General features: G+C 43.7%; 1 protein-coding gene across 3 annotated transcripts; it reads left to right on the forward strand.

Annotated features, from left to right (window-relative positions):
* The first annotated feature begins 2,823 nt into the window (after positions 1-2,823).
* On the forward strand, positions 2,824-13,622 carry b3galt2 (UDP-Gal:betaGlcNAc beta 1,3-galactosyltransferase, polypeptide 2). Of its 3 annotated transcripts, XM_073475791.1 has the most exons (3): positions 2,824-2,927; positions 3,572-4,190; positions 11,236-13,622. In XM_073475791.1, the coding sequence occupies exon 3, from the start codon at positions 11,591-11,593 to the stop codon at positions 12,917-12,919; it is 1,329 nt and encodes a 442-aa protein (XP_073331892.1). In that variant the 5' UTR covers positions 2,824-2,927; positions 3,572-4,190; positions 11,236-11,590; the 3' UTR covers positions 12,920-13,622. The 3 variants fall into 3 exon arrangements, with proteins under 3 accessions (XP_073331892.1, XP_073331891.1, XP_073331893.1); XM_073475790.1 differs by lacking the exon at positions 3,572-4,190; XM_073475792.1 differs by lacking the exons at positions 2,824-2,927; positions 3,572-4,190 and adding an exon at positions 4,414-4,617.
* Positions 13,623-22,721: the final 9,099 nt, after the last annotated feature.

Genomic DNA, 22,721 nt, shown 5'->3' on the forward strand with positions numbered 1-22,721 from the left:
CAGCCACGGGAAATCAATCACCTCCCCGGCATTACTTTCTTTTGACAAATATGCTCTCACCGGCCAGGTAGCAGAGCTAATGGCCTCCAAAGTATATCTGTCAAAGACACAGCCCCTATTAATTATTCAGTCACCTGTGCTCTGATGCTGTGGTGCTACATTACAATATTTACAGTGCTGCAAGAGGACGCTCTCCCACCGGTTAACTGTCCCTGAAGTGGCGAGCAGCTTTTGCATGAGCCATAATTCCATCTGCTCCAGTTCTACTGAGAGGGAGGAGGAGAGACAAGCTGCTTTCATTGCCTATCAAGAAACACGCTGGTCTCTGGAGGTGCACGAGTGTAAACATGACTGAAGGCCGATGAAGGGTTTGCATTGTGTTTAAGTCATTAATGAGGCAAGTAGGGTGTCATCATCAAGCTGTTGTGGAGGGAAAGAGTCAGTGCTGTCAAAGACCTCGAGCATGTGTTGTTTTGTTTTTTCAGTCTTGATGTGAAAGCATGCTAAATATAGTTGGTAATCATGTGTGTATAATGATGCATCACTAATGTAACAAACAGGGGAAAAGATGTTTAAAAATGGCACCGTCCAGTGAGAAACATTAGAGGCAGCGTTAAACAAAGAGCACAATGGTGGCATATCCAGCTGTTACCAGACAACCACTGGCCACCGTGCTCTTACGGAGTTAAATCCCCTTTTTTTCCGCCCACAGATGGGAAGCAGGGGGGTTGGATTGGGAGGAGGGGGGAGTGGAGGGAAAGGAGGGAGCGATGCTGCGTTTAAATGAATGTGGGAAAAGTGGGATGAAAGAGTTTCCTATTTGAAAACACCAGGTTGAAGACATTGCCTGCAAATATGTGTGTGTGTTTGTAATGGACCTTGGGATCATAAACCCATCTACTGTGAAATAGAGCAAATTTTCATATGTTTGCAAAAGTATGCCAATGCAGTGTTTTGAATTTTCTGTCACTTTCTTGTGCCGATAGGAGACAATCGGCACAATAAAGCTGCAATAAATAACATTCCAGTCCTATATAAGATTTGATCACATGGTTTTATATGCACTTAATTCTAAATACCACTGTTGGATTTACATTTAATTAAAAGCATGAATAGTCAAACAGTATGTAGACACTCAAAAATCACACCATCATTCCAAAACAACTGCTGTTATGATGGCCTCCACTCTTCTAGGACAGATTTCTACCTGATTTTGGTACCTGGCTGCAGAGATCCCATTCTGCCATAAAGTTGGCATCAAATTGATGTTTGATGAATTGTTCGCTGTAGCAGTGAGATTTCTCCTTCACTGAAGCTATAGGAGCCGAGGCACAAACAATTAAAAGCAGCCTCAAACCAGAAGTACTCACACAGGCTGGCCACACTGGATGCTTGTGTAGTGCGTGGTGGCTGCAGCGAGGCTCCTGCCTGCCTGTCTGTCTACATGGAGTTTGACTTTGATAATTATCAATAAATATGATGATGTGATTTTTCTTTACCCTGCTGAAAGAGCGAGAAAGCCAGAGGGGGGGAAGACAAGGCTGTGAGACTCCTCAATTCAATCCGGTCCGGCGAGGTTTGATTTTTTGCCGACTAAACCGGCATTAGCCAGGTGTTACGTTAGGTGGGGAGAAGGAGCAGCATGTACATACTAAGCAGGAGTCCCGGGATAGCCGATTAACACAGCTCCACAGGTTGTGCGGTGCTAATGTCTTGTTATATTGTGCTAGAGTTGAGAGTTGTGCACATGGTGCCAATGTTATTCAGACTGACGTCGACAAGAGAGCGGTTACTTGAACTGTCGCTTCTGTCATCTTCTCTCAAGTTTCACTCTGCTGAAGTCTCCTTTTAATTCATTTTTTGATTTTAAACTTTAGTATAAGAAACATTATGCAAATTGTTTTTGAGACAAATAAAAACAGGATGTGTCACAGTTGACATGATGGACTGTAGCGCTGCTCTCATTATATGTTCATCTTGGGAGCAGCTTAGTGTGACACCTAGGGGTCAACTTTGGTATTACCGGCCAGCCCACTTATTAAGCCTCATATCAAATAGGTATTAATTTGCGCCAAACCTATTTAAGCATTTAATATATTAGTATTAATTTGCCAATTGATTTGAAAAAGTGCACCATTTTCTCAAATGAGATGGAATGACATGGCTGCACTGAGTGGTATCTATGTCACCTGGCGTTGGCAAGTTCAGTTTAGACCACAATCCCCCCAGCTGGCAGGAACGCCACGAAGCTTGTTTGATCGCACAAGGAAGTTGCAAGGAGTGGCGGAGTAGTCCAGTGTCTGTTTATCTGTTGAAACTAGTTAACTACCTTTCCATCATTATATCAATTAAATAAAAAATGAAAAAACAACAAGAATAGCCTAACCCCTAAATTCCACCAGATCCGAGTTCGGTCTGCCTGCGCTATGCGCGACAGCGGAGGCTGATATTCACTCCGCTGCGTTGCGTACCTGCTCCGTTGCAGCAGATACGCAATGCTTCTATTTCTGCCGGATGCAGGAGCGCTGCGCATCACCTAGCCAAATTCAGCACAGAGCAGAGAACAGGAAGTCACACACCCAAACAACAACATAACATCTGGTTAATTTTTTAGAATAAAACACTTTGTGTTGACGCCAGCACAAAAATCCCAAAAAAGAGACAAATACAAGCACTTCTTCTATCCTTCAGTTAGGAACACTAATCTTTTGTCTGCTTGTTGTTTTATTTTTAACACATAGGCATAACTGTGGTTGCGCGTGATTCTGTAATTATCGCGGGAACTCCTCGGTCTCGTACCTCCAGCTGTCCGGCAGTGCTGCGCCGTGCTGCACTCAGACCAGAGCAGGTGCGGGTGGCGGATGAGCACGGATTAAAACCGCAGCGGAGTTCTTCCGCAACGTTCATGCAACCAGTGAAAGTCCCGGGTAAGATAGTTAACCCGCCATGAGGGAACTTGTGGAGTCTGGGGTCTGTCTGTGGACGTGCCTAAACCAGCATGTCCGATATGGAAGTTAGATACTGTTTCATCTGGACTCTAACCGTTTTATGGGTATCCTCACAATGACCATGTATTTGTACAATAAGTTTTAAATTACACTGTACCTTTTTATGACTTTATCCAAACCAATGCTTGGAGCCCAGGTGTGTCAAACTTAAAAACTGACTGCCAGTTGATCTAATACATATTCTGTATAATTATATGCGGGAGCACATTTAGAGTTTAGGCGTGTTTATGTGCGCGCACATGCTTGTGTGCGTGCGTGTGTGCGTGTGTGTGTGTGTCTTTGTTTGAGGAGGGATTTTTTTCACCCATACCCCATGAACGCAACGTGAGCGTCTAACGGGGTCACGTGAGATGCTCCGCTAATAATGCAGTGACGTGGTAGAGTTCCGTCAGTGTAGCGGTGTCTTACAGCGAGCTTGCCCGGGCCAGTAGCTGCCTTGCCCGGTTGTGAAATCCGACAGGGGTCGGTCCAAGGCGGAGCGGTGGAAAGATTGAGGAGAAGAAAAACAAGAAGGAGCGGGTAGGCGAAGATACACGACTAGTTGTTGTTTTTTTCCCCTTCAGGACTCTGGGAACATGTTTTGGCAGTGACTGGACTCTGAGGTTGGAGAGGATATTATTTTTTTTTTTCAGTTCTCCGTCGCTTTCACTGCGCCGAGACTGTACATCAGCCCTGCGGAGCATCGTGAAGGACCAGCCGCACTCCTGCTGCTCCGCCGCCGCTGCTCTCCCCTCCTTGTGGCGGATAGCGCTGTGGATGCTGTAGCGTCTCCTCTTTCATTCTTTACCTTTTAATAACAGCTCTGGAGAGGGAGATAAACTTGGGATAAGATCAGGCAACAACAGTGAAAGCGAAAATATTTGAGGTAGAGGGACGCCTATAACTCACAAGGAGCGGGAGAGAGAGGAGAGGAGAGGAGGAGAGGAGGAGTCGCAGCAGGAGGGGAACCAAAAAGCTGCAGGTCCGTTGAGCCTGAGGGGATGAAGACGTGGACAACACATCCGAGGTGTCACTGTGATTAGAGGAGAGGCAGCTGGAAGAGGAGAGCCATTAAAGCGCAGATTGTCTCCCAGTCCGAGGAGGCGGTGATGGCGGGTGAAGGCAGCGGGGTTCACACACTCCGTCGGCCGACCGCAGCCCTGTCAGGAGCCGCAGCGGCAGCAGGAGCATGAGGAGGAGGAGGTAGGCTACGCAGCACTGCACGTCTCATCAGTCCTCCACATTCTCATTATTCATTTAGCCTTCCCCGCCCTCCTCTCCCCTCCATTACATCCAGCCAGCCAGCCGTCCTTCTTCCAGCCGCCTTGACTAGTATGCATCCATCCATCAATCCATCCAGCAGCCATCTATGCCCTTCCTCTGTGTCCCAGCATCCTGCATCTCCTCTCCATCAGGCACTTTTTGGACCCCCCCAGTGGCTTCCTTAAATGTTGCATTGACACTCAGGGGGCCCTCGGGCAGGTGCAAAATCAAGAATACTTACATTTTACCATCACTTCACTCCCTAAGGATGGATGTGAATGATAGTTCAGTCCTCCCTGCCGAGAGCTTTTTCATTTCTCCTCCTGTCAGAGACTCCTGAAGGCACAATCACCGTCATCAAATAGGGGTCAGTAGTATATACTGTGTTCGCCTACATAGATCCAAGTTTAGGAAACCCCTTCTTGGACCTGCCAAGAGGCGAGGCCAGGGAGTTCCCATTGATCCAGCTCAATTAACAGAGCTTTTTATCCACTTCATCACGTCCAGCTGCCTGAACTCTGGCACTGGATCCTGTGCATGCTGGGGGATATCTGCTAAATGATGAGATGGACATTAAAAAATAAAAAAAAATGCTGCTAAGCTCACCATCTGGGTATTCACTTTGCCCACTAGACTGTGAAACTTTAATAGGGTCTAATTTTCAAACCACCTCATAATTTATGGCTGTGGCGTCTGAGCTGACACCCCCCCGGAATAAGGGTCAGAGCGAGGAGAATACGGCCGGGCTTTATTAACGATGTAAAACAGAAATACTGCAAGAATTAAATTCAGTGCTATAAGTTGGCAGCAGCGCAATGACCAGGGTTGGATATCAGTCACAGCGAGTGGAAGAAAATCACTGTCATATAATATTTACTACAGCTACAGCAGCTCCGAGCTGCCAACGCTTTATTTCCCAGAGGTCTCTTGTATTTTTGAGTCCAGTTTTAAGAGGCTGTTCCTTTGTTACAGTCTCTTTTTACAGGACAAATGAATCTAAATGTTGCTCTGTACGTCTCCATTATATGGCTTCGACTCGTGTTAAAGGGTCAGTTCACACAAAAGAAACCGTTTTCTCACTAGTTTTGGCCTCACCTGGTGAAGTTTTGAGACGCAAGTGTGAGATTTCTGCCTCCACCCTGTTACAATGTGGGCCAGTGGGGTTACATCTGTGGTGCTCACAACATGGGAAAAAGTGCATGTAAAATATATATAATTATTTTTTTCATTATTGATTATTTTGCTTTAAAAAATACTGTTTAGTCCAAAAAAAAGGCACAAAGCTAAAACTTGGAAATTGAAAAATAAAAAATTAAACAATCTTCTAATGTTTTTCTGAACGAGCATCAAAATAGTTGCTGATTAATTATCTGTTGATCAGCTTATTGACTGATGAACGTTTCATTCGGGCTCTAGAAAGATCATCTGCAAAATATGTTTAAAGAAACACAGCTCCTGGTGTTGTTGGTTGACACCCTGACATCATGGGAACTGTTTTTATTGGAACAGTTTTGTAACCAAACAAAATGTCTCCCTCTATTGTATCGAGGCAAAAGGTCTCAGAGACGCTCAAAATGTGGACAAACGAAGCAGAGTGAGAGCTTTAGAGGTAGGTGAGATGTGTTTTTGTGTGTTTGTGTAGTTGGGTTGAACTGACCCTTTTAGGATCAGATATGGTCATGTTGTGTGATGGGGTGGCTCCGATGGCCTGGCCCAGATCTGACCAGCCTCTAGTGATGAAGGCTAAAAAAAAAAAAAAGAAACCACAGCTGGCCGTCCAGTGTCACTCATCTGCTCTGCAACACTTAGCGAGAACTCAACCCTCCCTCTCCCAGCGGTGCTATCCTAGTTGAGTCACAGACATTTTCAAAGGGTCAGCTCACTCAAATTACTGGGGCTATTTATCGGATAGAACATTTGTTTTTGTGAAAACTGTGCACAGCAAAGATATGTTTCTGTTTCTAAGTGCAATTTAAATGTTTGAGGCGTCGCAGATTTCATTCACTTTGGGTTGTGGCTTAAATCTCAGAGTTTTTGTTTTTCTTTGAGTGAACCTAAACAGCTATATGGACATAGGTACATTCAGGGGATTAAAGGACAAAGTGAATCAGTGGACAGTGCCACCTGTTGGCCAGTAGTTAAATTTAAACACTGGACAAATACATTTCAGTAAAAACTTCAATATTTATAAATACACATAATAAAAAGCACACTTTCTGCTGTTGCCAGAGGGTATCTGGAAATAACAATATCATTTAAAAATGTAGGCTATGTCCACATGATGCGTAAGCTGTTACACCTGAACACCACATGTTGCATTTGAACAAAACAAGTTGCAGGCAAGCAGAGTTAGCAGTTAGCAACACGACAGCAGATGTTTGATACGTGGTGTCTTTGGTCTCTCGTCCACAAAGGCTGCAGGGGTAGATCTGAAAAGAACAGGAAACAAAACACTGTTGTGAAGTACACTCCTGCACAATTATTATTTATTGTAATTCTCTCAAGATGAAAACCTTATACTTTACCTTGGTAAAGGAGAATTGGGACGACCAGCTTGTCAAATAACTGTCTGTCTCAGACGGAGAGTGAAAGTTAGAGAGAGTAACGACCTCAGCACCCCTCACCTCTATTTCACTTGTTTTCTCTGCGATCCTTATGAACTCTTCACTGCAATCAGTTGGTAAAACAAGAGCCAGACAATGACAGACTGTCGAGAAAGAGTGCAGCTGAACAGGGACGAGGAAAGTGACCAGGACGAGGAGGGATTGAGACGAGCGTCGAGGGGAGAGGTGTGGGCTCACCAGCTGCCTCCTTACTTTCAAGTGACTGCTCTGAACAAAGTGCGGAACTGAATTCCCAAGAAAGATTCTTTTTCTTGAGAGAACAAAAGCTGATTATGAAACTCTTGTTTGCTCTGCTTGGCCAGCCTCATTGGCACTCAAGTTAGCTCACATGTATCTTGCCAAAAATAAGCAGTACAGTGACAGGTGTAGATGATAAAGATGGTTATGAACCACAAATCTCAATAGCCAGGTTTGGTTTTTGGCCCCCAGCTGGAGTCCTAACCTTGACGACTGAGAGCCAGGGCAGGGCCTCAAATGATGACAGAACAGTGGATGCAAATTCAAATTCCATCAAATTAACAGGGTGTAGCAACTGTACTCTCACCAGTCTATGATGAAGCATTAAACAGACACAGACTGAGGTCAGTGAAGGCATCTTGGACTTGTTTTGCTCCAGAATTCAGGCGGAATGGATCAAAAATAGCCTAGTTTTCATTTCCTAGAAAACAGCTGGGTATCGAATAGACTTTGAAAACCTTCCTGCATCAAAATTGAAAACACTGGTCAGTAGAGAGAGAAGATAAAAGAAAAACATGACTCATTTATAGCTGCTGGCTGCATCATTTTCTGACATCAGGAGCTATATATCTTATAGTATAAGTAATTGCTGCTAAAGCTAAAAATATAGCCACTACTTCAACATTCAGTGTTGAGTTATGACAAAAAATGTCATTAAATTAATAAAACTAGAAATACTAAAGTGTAAAAAATACTCCATTAAAAGTCTTTAATTAAAGCCTAAAAAATGCACTGAAGTAAAAGTGAAGAAGTGCATTCTGGTTGTTGTAGGTTTTCTACATTTTGGGCAGAAGGGAATATACCACAGGCCTGTTTCCTCTGGTCATGTAGCACCACAATGTAAAATCTATCCATCTTCCAGTGGTGACATACATCTTTAAGTACAAGACTAAAACTAAATGCAAAACAGAACTGAGCGATTCTGATTGATAATCTGCAGAATGTGCTTCATTCCACCACGTAAGTTTAGAGGAATAGTACTGCCTTGAAGCTCAGAATGTGTTGATTAACTGATAGATAATCATTCAGAAGCTACTTTGAAAATATGTGATCTGATAATCTGCTTCCATCCTCTAAAGCACGAGGATCTGCTGCCTTTTCTTACTTCGTCATACTTGAGAGTAAACTGAATATCAGGAGTTTTTTGACTATAGTATTTTGTGCTCTAAATAAAATGTAAAAAGCGTTTTTACATGATTGTTTCCAGACTTTATAGACAGTTGATTTATCCAGAAAGCAATGGATCTTTTTGAAAGTAGCATTGTGCTGTACAGCCTTTGTGAGAGATTTTTCTAAAACCCCACACTTTTCTTTAGTCTGATGAAGGCCGTGTGCTGCAACCCAACCTTAATATTAAAATAAATCATAAATGTGGATTGTTGCTTCAAGGCAGTGTTATTAGACAGCCCGGGAACCTCACTCGGCTACATAATCAGTCAGGCCTGTTTCCATAACGCAGAATTTAACCTCTAACTTCAATGAACAGCCACTCTTAACAAACGGGAGCTGTATTTTTCCTGTGAAAATGTGTCACTATCACAAAGAGCACTGTTTTACTGAATGAAGGTCGCAGATTTGGTTCTGCCTGCCTTACACACATTGTGGAGGCAAAAAAATGGGCTCGGCTGTTTATGTTGGCGTGGAAAGAATGAAAGCAAACTGTGGAGGATGGTGTTCATACCTCACTGTAGAAGGTTTTTCCTCCTTGTTTTCCCTATGTGGTGGAGACGACACTATAATGTATGCCTAGTATGTCACTGTGTCACTCCCCCAGCCCTCGCTCTGATTATTGACCGCTGCAGAATCGCTGGGGCTTTAATTAGTGCTAGTGTAACTAATTGGCTTGCATAGAAGTGACATTGATGGGAGGCAAGAAAATGAATTAATGAGGGGAGGCATTGGCAGATTAAATGGAACTGCTAAGAAGTAAAAATGGATGTCTGATCCTCCCAGTGAAATTGGCATTTACGTCGGAAAACAAAAAAACAAAGTCGTACACTCAACCTGTCATGGTCGTCTGCGTGCGAGCGTGTGGGTGGCTGGATGCGGGTGTGTGTGGGCATCCGTTCCGTGTGTGTGTATCTCAGCGTACACGTGTATTTACGCCATTCTGTGTGTGCACACTTCATCAGAGCTCGTGTAACCAGATGTTCATTTAGTTGACAGCAGAAATCTCTCGAGCGCTGGATATGCTTCGATGTAAAGTATGTTAACCTTTAAAACAAAGCCGGCCCTGGCCCCTCTCATTCTCCTGTAATTGCTTGCGCTGGGTAAGCACACTCGCCTGAAAAGGGTATCGTGTTCCCTGCCAGTTGTCATGATGAATGAGCAAACATAGCAGGAAATGAAAATTGGAAGTTTAGAAAAATCTGCCTCGCACTATCCGGCATGTAGCGTTTGCACCAAATAACGCCGTGTTCTTCAGCGTCTGCAAATGATATAGAGCAAGTAAACAAATAAACAAAAAGGCAATAAAGGAAGTCAATAAATGAACACAGGAAGGAAGGATGGATTTAAAACCTGCCCTGCAGCTACATTAATATTCACTAGAGTCTAGTACAACCTCTACTGGCATATTCTGTTTTCTTTGGTGATGTGTGTGTGTGTGTGTGTGTGTGTGTGTGTGTGTGTGTGTGTGTATGTGTGTAAGAGAGAGAGAGAGAGAGAGAACAGAAATGATGATGTGTGTGTCTAGTCGGGACATAATTATGTGTGATGTGCACATGCATCTTTCGTGAGTCTGTACACACGAGTGTGCAGCAAGACGTTTGTGTTGTATATCATTAAGTCTGCTCTGTGTTAGATTTTATGTTAGTGGGTCTGAACACAAAAAATGATTATGTGTGCAGTATTTGCTGTGCATATGATTATGTGCCAACGCATAGTAAATTTTGTGCTTGTGCAAACTGATTGTTTGCCTTGGTGGGTTAGAGAAGAAGCGTGCGCATACGTGATCGCCTTTGTGCCTCCCTCGGCGCATGAGTCCCCTGTGGGCAACAGATGCAATCACTCACGTCACATTTAGCCTGCGTTGCTGCATCTCTGTGTGTTTGCATGTGTACATTATCATGTGCACGTTTCCTTGTACGTCCTGTATTTATGCCTGGACGATCGAGCAGCCCGGGCAGTCTCGACTAGAGAGTAGGGAGCATTGATAAGCTGAAGGTGGAAGGTGAATGGCGGGTGAAGGCTGTTATCGCCAGAGGCTGGCTCAGGCTTCGGCACCACTGCCTGCTGGACCCTGAAAACTCATTTTGACAGATGCATCTCCTCCCTAGCTGTCGACGCGCAGTAGGGGGCTGATGACACTCGCTCGCCCAAGCGGCTCAGAGTAGCGTTAGCCGGCACCACGTTGAGCAAACCTGCAATTTATACTTATGCCTCAGGCATTAAGCTGAATAATGACATGCAAGAGGAAACTACCATCTCACCATGCCCAGCACCAGACAGCCAGCTCATAGTTTCCACAAGAAGTAATTTCTATTCACTATTTTTAGACGTGAGATAAGTTTGTAATGATTGAGGAGATTTTCTCATGTCCTCATTTAGTCAGTTGTGTTTACCGTGAGATTGATTTATTCTAAAAATACATGTCACGCTTTACCCCAGCAACAAGGCACACATCTGGATGTGCCTTGTTTTTTTCAACCATACAGATGCTCTGTATGCACAGTAATTTTTACAGCAGCTTTCTTCCCTTCTGCCACTGTCCTGCTCGCAACGTGATTCTCTAAATCTCCCATTTTTCTTTCGTCAGGAAGCCACATCCCCAGAGTCGTCTGTGTTCTATGTTCCTGTCCAATCAAAGATGCTACAACGCTGTCGTATTGATTCAGCTTCTCCCTTTCAAAATGTTCAGTCTCCTTACCAAAAGTGCCATTTACCATAGTGGGCACTGCATCCACAGAAAGCTCTAATTAGGGCTTTTGCATCTGGAAGAAATTAATTCAGAGTATGTCAAAACAAATCATAAATGAAATGATGAAGAAATGAGCTCACTTGTCCCCACAAATAGAATAAAAAACACATCTATAATTCAGACAATTGACATGTTGTTCAGTGCCAGCGAATAGGAGCTTCTTTCGGACAACTGCCAAGACTGTTTTCTCTGTTTCTCTTTTCAGATCAGAGAGAGCAAACACAGAGGAGGTGACCCTTATCGTATCCTGAAGGAGTCGAGACATAGAGCATGATCTTGTGTTTGTCTGCAGTGCCAAAGAAGCGCCAGGGAGAAGCCTCCATGGCCAGAGAATCATCGCCTTCCTAGCTCCATCAGGAGCCCTTTCAACCCTGCTCCAAGCCGCACTGGGGGGCTCAAACGTTCCCCTGACTCCACCAGGAGGCTCACTCCAACCCATCTGCCAGCTCAGATAACCCTCTGACTGTTGGCAACCACATGTTTGAGGTGACTGCATGTGATCGCCGCCGCCGCCGCCCATTCTCGAGCAGCAGCAGCCTCCTGCGACCCCGATCTGCACCATGCAGTGGAGACGGCGGCACTGCTGTCCCATCAAGATGACCTGGACCGTCAAGCGTTCGCTCTTCCGGACCCATGTGGCCGGCCTCCTCTCGCTCGCTCTGCTCTTCACCCTCTTCTTATTTTTCAGCCACCAGGAATGGCTGCCGGGACGCAGTGGGCCCCGGGAGAACCCGCTGGCCTACACAGTCAGGGGCTTCCGCAGTCCCAAGGGAGAAGCCAACCAAAGCAACTCCCTGAGGAGCCTGTGGAAGGAGACGGGATATGTAGCGCCAAAGCCTCTGCTCAACCTCAGCTCTCAGCAGGCAGATGGGGCAGCGGGGGAGGCGGCAGGAGGAGGGGGGGGAGGAGGAGGAGCCAGGATGGGTGTAATGGGGCTTGGGGACTCCATGAGCACTAACAACAGTTTACAGAAGGAAATGGGTGTAGGAGGAAGGCTCAGTGCTCAGCCCTACCGCTACATCCTGAACGAGCCCTTCAAGTGTCGGGACAGCACCCCCTTCCTCATCCTACTAATCGCTGCAGAACCCGGCCAGGCTGATGCCCGCAACGCCATCCGCCAGACATGGGGGAATGAGAGCACAGCCATGGGTCTGGGGTTCGTCCGTCTTTTTCTGCTTGGCGCAGGAAAGAGCTCAGACACCTCCCTCCAGAGCAGCATAGAGGAAGAGAGTCGTGTTTACCACGACATCATCCAACAGGAATATCAGGACACTTACTACAACCTGACCATCAAAACCCTGATGGGCATGAACTGGGTGGCCACCTATTGCCCACATGCCTCCTATGTGATGAAGACAGACAGCGACATGTTTGTCAATACTGAGTATCTCATCCAAAAGCTGCTGAAGCCAGAGCTGCCTCCCAAGCAGAGGTACTTCACTGGCTACCTGATGAGGGGCTATGCACCAAACCGAAACAAAGACAGCAAGTGGTACATGCCACCGGAGCTGTACCCAAGCGAGCGCTACCCGATATTCTGCTCGGGCACGGGGTACGTGTTCTCAGGGGACATGGCCGAGCTGATCTACCAGGCCTCTCTCAGCATACGCAGGCTGCACCTGGAGGACGTTTATGTGGGGATCTGCCTGGCGAAGCTGCGCATCGACCCAGTGCCCCCTCCCAACGAGTTCCTCTTCAACCATTGGCGGGTGTCTTACTCCAGTTGTAAGTACAGCCACCTGATCACATCCCATCAATTCCACCCCAATGAACTCATCAAGTACTGGAACCACTTGCAGAGCAACAAGCACAACGCCTGTATCAACATGACCAAGGAAAAGAACGGCAGGTACAGACACCGAAAGTTTCACGGAGAGAGGCCTCCTTGATGCATCCTGTGATGACCACCCGCCTCAGTAAAGGGAGATGGGCGCACTGTAACTACAGCTGATGGGGGGCATGTTGAACTCAGCACTATACACTATATGGGGAAAAGCACATTGTTTTTGGTATTGTGTACAGTCGATGATTCAAACTATTTTTTTAATTTGAGAAAAAACTGTTAAGTATTGTAAACCTGTGGAGCTATTTCTGAAAGGGAGACTAGAGGAGATGTGCGATAATGAGCATGCACAAAAAGTGCTGCTGCTCAACATTGGTGTTTATAATAATTCAGGTGCCAACAGAACGCTGGTAATTCAAGCTACAGTTAATGTGAGGGCTCTCCTCGAATTAAAGTATGTCGCACTCAAAAAAAAAAGATACAATTTGTGTTTACACAGACAAAGGGAAATGCACATGTATTATGTCGACAGTTACACTACCTAAATATGAATGAAAGTATCTTTGACGTTGACCAGTTATGCTGCCCTGTTTCTCAATGTTTACTTTACAGAATTATCAAAGACTATGACTAAAGAGAAGGTTTATCTGTCATATACTGTATTTTATTTTCAAGAAAATCAACATGAAAGCCCTCAGAATCACGTCAGAGATGACTGAGATTGTATTTTTTAAAAGCTTTACATTGAGTATGACTGCACTTGAGCAAATGTGCAATGAATCAATTAACAATTAAATGTACTGAATTCACTTTGTTTGCAGTCATGTGTGTGTGATTTATCTGTAGCTATACATACAGTACATGATATATAGCGCTGGGACATAATTCAATATTATCTTATATCGACTTTCATATTGTGTTGATTCAGACATATTGATATTTTACTAAATTCTGTTTTAAATCAATGATTTTGAGCCACTTAAATAATATTTTAGGAAAACAAGTTAAGTTTTTGCTTAAAGTGAAGTGATTGGGCTGCAGTTCCAATTGAGTGCACTTCAAGTTGTACTGAACAACAATCACAAAACATCATATATATTTTATCAATATGTGATTATTAGCAGCAAAGGCCAACTTGGAAACTAGGAGCCTGTAGTAGCTGCTGAGCTCTAACTTAGCTCAGTTACAATGTGTTTACTAAGCGAAGCTCACTAACCAATAATGGGCTGCACCTAGTAGCACCCAGTGACTGTTGCATAGCTCAGTGAATCAGCTAGCTGTTGACTAACAGAGCTGTTACCTTTCTGATATTTATCCATTTTGATTGAGGAGTAAAAAGTCATATAAAAAAAAGAAACCTATCTGACTGGAACAGTGTACACTGTTATATTTAAATTACATTTCACAAAACGGGCCCAGAATGTGGTCACACTTTATGATAACCATCATTAATGAATAGTAAATGGGCTTGCATTTCCATAGCACTGTTCCAGTCTACTACCCACTCAAAGCACTTTACAACCTGTGTCACATTCACCCATTCACACACACATTCATACACCGATGGCAGAGAGCAATTTGGGGTTCTGTATCTTGCTCAAGGATACTTCGACAGGCAGCCCGGGGAGCAGGGGAATTAAACCAGCAACCTTCAGATTACATGACTGACCCACTCTACCTCCTGGGCCACAGCCGTCCAGTGGTAAATAAATGGTAATTTATCAATAATCAAACTTCAGTTAATATTTACTTTCCTGTTAACAATGAAATACTTTATAAATCACTTGTAAAGGTTTATAAACATCAGTTGCAACTTTACAGTAACCAATTGCTTAAAGGAGCAGTATGTTAAAAAGTTTGTAAAAAAAAACAAAAAAAACAACCAAAGTTAACAGAACAGGAAACAATAACAGCTCTGACGTTTTGACGACTATGTGCTATTTGTGAAATATCTACTGAAGTTAGCACTTCACTATCCAGCTGGCAGTGTACACACAAACGGTCCCCTGGGTGCCCCGAGCTCCCAGTCCAGACCGCTAGCTGCACTTCTATCTGAGCTCACTAGCTAACGGCTGCTACAGTTCGCAGTTTAATCTGCATGTAATCTTACATATTGCCCCTTTTATAAATGGTTTATAATATGGTGTATATTACAAGGTATATTACACATTAAGGTGTGTGTCTACAGATCTTGAGTGTACAGGAAATGTGAAAAAAATAGTATAAAGCCTTTTGTGGCTCCAGAGGAATCTGCAGTGCAGTGGCTGTTGCCTCCAGTGATGTCACTCAGTAGTTTATTTGCATTATGGGTAATGAACTCGCCATTTTTAGAAATTTAGAAACAAATGATCAAAATTAATACAGCTGAACCAGAGATGGGTATCACTGCAACTTGGTTGTTCACTGATGGGCGGGGTTTTGCAGGGGCCGTTTGGTGATCTCCGTAACCGTCTTAGCCTGTCGTCTCACATTGTTGATCAAAATATGTATATTTCACCTCACATCTATGTTCATGGAAGGTGGTGGTCTGCCTTGTGAGACAGTTTGGGTAGTGATACGATAAGTTTTCTGCTGGAAAGCTGCAAGTTCAATGACTTTGATTCGTACTTTTAAACTTATTAAAACTGCACGTTAGATCAAGGTTTGGATTAAAATAACCAGTCAACGTTCACTTTTGGTTTCAACAGACGGGGCATGAACAGTGATGATCTCAACCCAGTGCGAGGCGGCAAGAGCACCCATCAGGCACACAAAACCTGGTGCCTGCATTACCCACAATGCAACGTAGTCGCTGAGTGACATCACTGGAGGCAGTTTATCAGATGACATGCAGCTTCCTCTGGAGCCACAAGAGACTATACTTCTTTTTTTTTATGACGTAGTACTCCTCAAGACCTGTACAAACACTTTAATGTGTAAAATTGGTGGAGTTACCCTTTAAGTTGTACTGGGGACATGTTTATGCGTAACACGGGAGTACATTATTAAACGTAACATGCTGGTCTTCGCCTGTGCTCATTCATAATAATAACACATGGTGTCAGAAGTTAAAAAGAGTTAGTGCAATCTTCAAAGAAGAAGATTTTAACTCCGGAGCCTTGCCACAGGATAGAGGAAGTGTGAAAAGAAAAAGGACTTACCTTCACGACCGTGAATGCCATTCAGGCTAGCGTGTCGCTAACTAGCTAAAGCCAGGCAGGCTAGCATCCTACGGACATCGGCTGGAAAGGAAAAACAGATTGGACTTTATCTCGAAGCTGCGCGGAGCATGAGTAGAGGAAAGTGATCAAATAATCCATCAGCGGTTCACCAGTAAAAGGAATGGACATTCAGTGAGCAGTAGTAGTAGTAGTCAATGCAATTCCCTAGCTTTGGTCCAGGGCATGTCAGATAACCGTGAAAGTGACGCGGACAGTGAAAGTTCATTGGAGGAATCGCTCTCGCCAGAGAATAGGGAACGTTCATCAGAGGATTCGCTCTCGTAGCAAGAGGATAGTGCAAGCCTATCAGAGCAAGTAGAAACACACGCAATGGCTACCACAGCAGTACAAATATCTCCACCGGATAGTTTTGATTTTTCAGACACAGCTAATTGGCCTAAATGGATAAGGAGATTTGAACGCTTTCGTATGGCGTCAGGCCTCATTGATAAATCTGAGGAGTACCAAGTGAACTCTCTGCTGTATACTTTAGGAGATGCAGCTGATGATATTTTGAGCGTTTTGCCATTATCCGAAGAAGACAAAAAGAAATATGAAAAGGTGAAAAAGGCCTTTGAAGCACATTGTGTAGGGAAACATAAGGTAATTTATGAAAGGGCAAAATTCAACATGAGGCACCAGGAGCAGGGAGAAAGTGTTGAATCAGTACACACTCTGGCCGAGTACTGCCAGTTTGGCGCACTCCGTGACGAACTCATAAGAGACAGGATTGTTGTAGGGATCCTGGACAGAAAGCTAATGGGGAAGCTGAACGCGCAGTAGGCACGGTGAAAAGCCTGTGGAAGAAAGGGACTGATCAAACCGAAGCACTCCTTGCTTACCGTGCAACACCCTTGGAACATGGTTACTCTCCAGCCCAACTGTTGATGGGGAGGCACCTCCGAACAACTGTTCCACAACCTGCGACATCACTCGTCCCACGATGGCCTAACCTGAAAGAGTTTAAGAAGGCAGACAGGCAAGGACGTCTAAAGCAGGAGAAACGCTTCAACCGCCGTCACCTGGCACGCCCACTGCCAGAGCTGTCACAAGGACAGAAGGTCTGGATCACAACTGAACACATTCCTGGCGCTGTTGTCAGGCAAGCAGAGACTCCTAGATCGTTCCTTGTTCAGACGGACAGGGGTTTGTTCAGGCGAAACCGCATTCACCTGCGTGCAGTGGGACACCCCCCCTGAGGCACCTGTGCCACGCCCGTGCCCACAGCAGACAGACACCCGACATGTCACTGTCACCCGCTCAGGGAGAGAGTCGAGACCCCCAGAGAGACTGGATGTATAGTAGAGGGGTTGATAGGTTTTGAAGGATTGTAGGATGTTTATCTACACTGCTGCATTAGTTAGGAGCAGCTCATGTTCAATAGAAGAAAAAAAAAAAAAAAAAAGGATGTTGTTGACAAGATGTTTATTCCAGTAATGTGGTCAGATTATTTCAGTTTATTAATGGTTTTCAGGAGTGAGTAATATAAAAGAAAGGAATGAGATTCTAGGTAGGTCTCAGCAGAAGAATTGATTTACTTTTATTTAAGATGTATTTGCTTTCTAAAAGTAGGGGGGTGTACTGGGGACATGTTTATGTGTAACACGGGAGTACATTATTAAACGTAACACACTGGACATGCTGGTCTTCACCTGTGCTCATTCATAATAATAACACACAAGTAACCGAGGAACATACTGGGAGCCACAGGAGTTCCAGATCACACTAATCAGCTACCTGCAGAGAAAAGAAGACAGGTTAGTACAAGATCCAACCCCAGGATGACACCAGGGATCATCACACACGTAAGCACAAATAATTAAATCAAAGTAACATTTACAAATAATTGTGACATGGTTGATTTGCTTTCTTTTGTTTCCTGGCAACCAACTGACACACCAAGTCACTACTCGCTAAGACATTTCATAGAATCACTCATGTGAAACTACCTGGTGCGACACCTTCCACGATCCTGAATGTATTATATAGATTTCATAGTCACATCACTTGTTATTTGTGGTGCCCGCACTTCTTTCCTCACATTTTTCACTTCATTATCTCCTCTTGTGTGACCACCGGTTGCGTTGTTACTGAACAATCACGCCATCTAAAAACATGATTCTGAACAAACCAGGCAAATAATGTGCATTTTCTACAAACATAACCACTGATTGTCAATAGAAGGTAATATTCTATTCAGTGGACCTTGGAGAAATGCATTAACTTCCAAATAGAAAAGTAAAACACAGAGAAGTTCAGGTCAGCTAGAAACAATGTGAAGACAACCAATCTCAAGGCTGAGTGATGAAAAATGAATTAAACATTGAACTCTTCACTGTCCTCGGGGAATATAAAATATTCTGCAGCAAAACACCCAAGTTTAGATTTTAATTAAAATTGAATGCATATGATTTTGAAAGGCTGCCAGTGTTACTCCAGATGGAACTGAACTTTCAGCCTGCACAACTGTGTGTATTCGGGAGTGTGTGTGCGTGTTAGCGTGGAGGGAGGCAATAAATAAAATACACACTCCAGTGCTCAGGGCCACCAACAATAAGAGCATATATAATTGGGTGATGACTTTAAATAGCTTATATCAGATCAAGGTAATCTAAATAAGCTAATGGAGAGCGAGGCTCGTGCACTTTTTTCCACAGGCTTCACTCCACATCTGTCAGTCTCGTTTTAATCACCCGTACACAACTGAGTGATTCTGTTTAGGGAGCTGTAAAATGGATAAAGTTCACACAATGGTTTATTTTAAGCTGCTAATCACTAAGCAGAAGCATCTTACAGGGGGGAGGAAGCTGAGAGGTAAAGACAGCGGAGGGAGAGGATATCAAGATGCTCATCTCAGATAAACTGCAGACAGCGCAAAGAATAAGAATCTGATGCTCAAGCCACAGGCAAGGAAACAATGGCTTTTTTGCTACCGAGTATGCAATCATGTATGAGTTTGTGCCATCGCATCAACCTCAGGTCAACAGTTTTCTAAAGTTTAGGGTGATTTTTAGAGAGACATTATTACGAATCAATTTCAAGATGCAGCAGGAGCTATATCTGATGTATGAGGTTGTGCGAGAATGGTGTGCGACATTCATGTATATTGATTTGACCAGGATAACTTTTATACAATAGTTATTAACAATTTACAACAATTTTAGAACGTTTTGCACAACAGCAGACTGCAAACATGAGCACTTATGTACTGCAGGCCAAGGCAGCCGCAGCAACTAGGCAGTCAACAACAGCAAGGAGATGAAGGAGAGAGAAATCCCCCAGACTCCCTTAAAAAATCACTCAATTTTGTGCGTTCTTGACTTTAGAGAACCGTAATAACCTTTCTGAAATGCTGTCTGTGACAAATTTGTAATTATTAGGGCCTTCTTGCAAATTCTGCAAATGCTATGCATTAAGTTCTTTCTTTCTCTGTGTTAAAAAACACTGCGTCAGTTTGTCCCAGTGACACAGAGTAGGGAAGTGAGATCGGATCACAACTGGTCACCCGAGACACATGCTGAGATGCGTAACGCCAGGTGTGAACTGACAGAGCTGAACACGTGTGACCCGATCACCACAGACGCATGTTAATGCCGGCCTCGGCGTTTATCATAATGCAACGCAGTGAGGATACAGACGTTCAGACGAGGAGAGGTGCAGTTATAATGTGGATCTCATGCTCCCTCTTACTCCCTCATCCCATGAGTACTCTCCTTTTCTCTCTCTCTCTTTCTCTGCTGTAAATCTGCATCATATTTAAGAATCAGTAGATGGCTTTTATAATGCCTCCTTTTAGGGGGTGCTGCAGGCCCCTACTTCCCACGTCTGTGGTTTAATTGCTAACACTCATGTTTGTTTAGATGTACATTAAGGTAAAGAAGAGCCACACTGTGTGAAATACATTGCAGAGCCTGCTGTTTTCAGAACACTCCGGTCCATCATTCAGCAAATATTTTATGCCACCTGTTTCAGGGCACAGGGCATCGTTCAACAACCTGAACAAGCTGTACTTCCAAAGACAGACTCCTTATTCTCTCTTTGGGACACTCAAATTACAAGTGCTCTCTAGTGGCAGTAAGTAAACTACTCAAATCTAACAAGGATATATATCTAGAGGTGCTATCACTGGGTCAATAACGGTTGGAATTTTTGTGGTTATGAATGTCATGATATGCAGCACGGTCTATTTGCAACAGTTACTTTAGTCATTTCTTTTCACTAAAGGTTTGGAATATGCAAATGGAGGCAACTTGTAGTTTCAGCCTGAAGACACAGAAGCAGGCATTGACCTGTTTCGCCCAATCACAATTAACATTGCTAAGTAGATGTTTTTACATGCCCAATTTCCTTCAGGTAATTCTAACAAGTATAGACTGCTCCATTTAAACCAACTTTTAGACATTTCTATTTCAGCCTGTAGGTTCAAATGTCCCTAAAATTGTTGCATACGAGGTATATTGTATGGATTAACAACCATACAAAGTCTTTACCCTTCATAGATGGTTGCAAACCTCATATCAAGCTCATTCTGTCATTTTTAGACCAAATTGCTTTGTGAGACCTGTGTAACATAATGAGAACTGCCATCTTATTAATTTGAAGACACCTGAAGATTGTTGATGACAGAACGATTGAGAAGCAGAAAGATAATATCTATCAGGGGAAAATAAAGATAAAACTGGATGAATGTTAATTTATGATTTTGGAAATAGTTTGACAAAGTGTGTAAATGGACATGTAAGGTAAGATTAACGTGTCCAAGATTCAACACTTTCACTGTTTTCCTTTCAGCACGATGGTAACATCCACCATGACTCACAGTAGGTAGACAACCCTAACAGCCATGTAGCTCAACCAGCCTCACACGAATGCTGAGAGATCAGCCCCTCTTTTGGCTACAATGGTGGTGGAGAGCTTCAAGAAATTATAAATAGCTGAGCCTTTGCTTTACCTATGTGACTGTATATGAAGAGTTTCCTCTGCTGATTTATTTGTCATCATACAACACAAGGTTACATAACCAAATTAGTGCTACAGAAACATAGAACATATACACACAGTTATTTATAACATACATATAACACGTAGGCTTTACACCAAGGAAATAATTCTGTAGTGCATTTTTATTTTATTTTTTTTTGTTGAGATGAATGTAAACAGCAGCAGCAAGACAATGATTATATTATGGTCGGCATTTTTATATTAAAAGTTTGGCATCTGGTAAGCACCGTTTGACTGTGTTTGAGCACCAAGCATCAATGATGTAAACACAGAGTCCACTTCTACTCATCTTGTCTCAGAACACACTCCGCCTGACCAGTTCGACAGCTGGATCCTGGATGTTGTGGTGGAGACAGGCCTCTGTAAAGATGTAGGTCTCTAATTTCACGTTTCAGTCCCAGTTGTCCGTTTATGTCCCTTCAACTGGACATTAGCCAGGAGCAGCCTTAAATCCAAGCCGGATTAGCATGGCTATACAGGTATCACTAAAAGCACTGACCAGGATGTAGGTCTTATATAAAACCAAACCATGGTAGTCTTGGAAAACAAGGAAATCCAATTTCCTTCTCAAAGTCTGCCATTTTAGCCCAATACAATTCACAAAATACTCAACTGGTCCCAGGTATTCATCATCCTCCATTAGTAATGATTAAAGTCATGACTCAAAGTAGGAGGATATTGGGAACAAGGTTTGGTACCATTCATGCATGTCCTATGCAATCAGAGCACCAGATTACCAGCATCCGGCCGCACTCAGCCTTTCAACAAATGATGAAAAAGGAGTAAGGGCGGGGGGGAAGGAAAAGGGAGTCGGAAAGAAGAGGGAAGGCAAGGAGAGGTGAGAGAAAAAGCTGAGGCAGAGATAGATAGACTGGTCTGCTACTGGAGAGAGGAAGAAGCATTGTAGGAAAGCAGGGAGTGATGGCAGGCGACTGTAAAGGAGAAAAGGATGAGGAGCAAAGAGAAAAATAGCGGGAAGGAGGTAGTGATGAATGAAGGGGAGAGGAGCAGTGACTGATCAGTATTGAAAACCTGTGCTGCTGTAAACGTGGTATAAAAGGCTAACAGTGGAAACGGATTGAGATGTCTGCCATGATGGAGTGGAGGCTGTGGCCTGGCTTTACCATCACAGCTCACAGTTCCTCAGAAACCAGAGAAGAGAAAATGCACTTGAGGAAGAGACAAATGTCCTGACCTTTCCATAACAGCCGGGCCTGGAACCTGACTAATACCTCTCTGTGGGCATGACTGATGAATCCGACTGGATGTTTCAGGTGGAGAATAACTGAATTTGACAAAGAAAATGATAAATGTCACCTGCTGCAACTGAAAAAAACCATTAGCCCAGTTCCAGTGTGGGGAAATAAACATTTTAAAGCACCAAAAATGGCTTTGTGTGATCATGAATGTTGCCTTACGAAGCAAGAATGCTGCAATAGCACAAATGAAGCCAAAACCCCTTTCTGTCTCTGTTACCTGGCATGAGCAATGCCGTTTTGTTCCATCCTCTACGCAGCTTTATATCCAACTTGGCCTTTTCACAAGAGTGTCGTGCCTGCCTGATACTGAGCTGCTCAAATTGTTTAGTTTGTCATTTTTCATTATTTTTGTGCTTATACTGTGGTTGAGTAGGGTACGTAGTTACACCGTTTCATTATTTGTCTGATTTAAGTGTGTATATTATTCAAGTCCTCACAGGGTGTTTTA

The sequence above is a fragment of the Pagrus major genome, chromosome 11 (assembly GCF_040436345.1).
Source record: "Pagrus major chromosome 11, Pma_NU_1.0".
Lineage (NCBI taxonomy): Eukaryota > Metazoa > Chordata > Actinopteri > Spariformes > Sparidae > Pagrus > Pagrus major.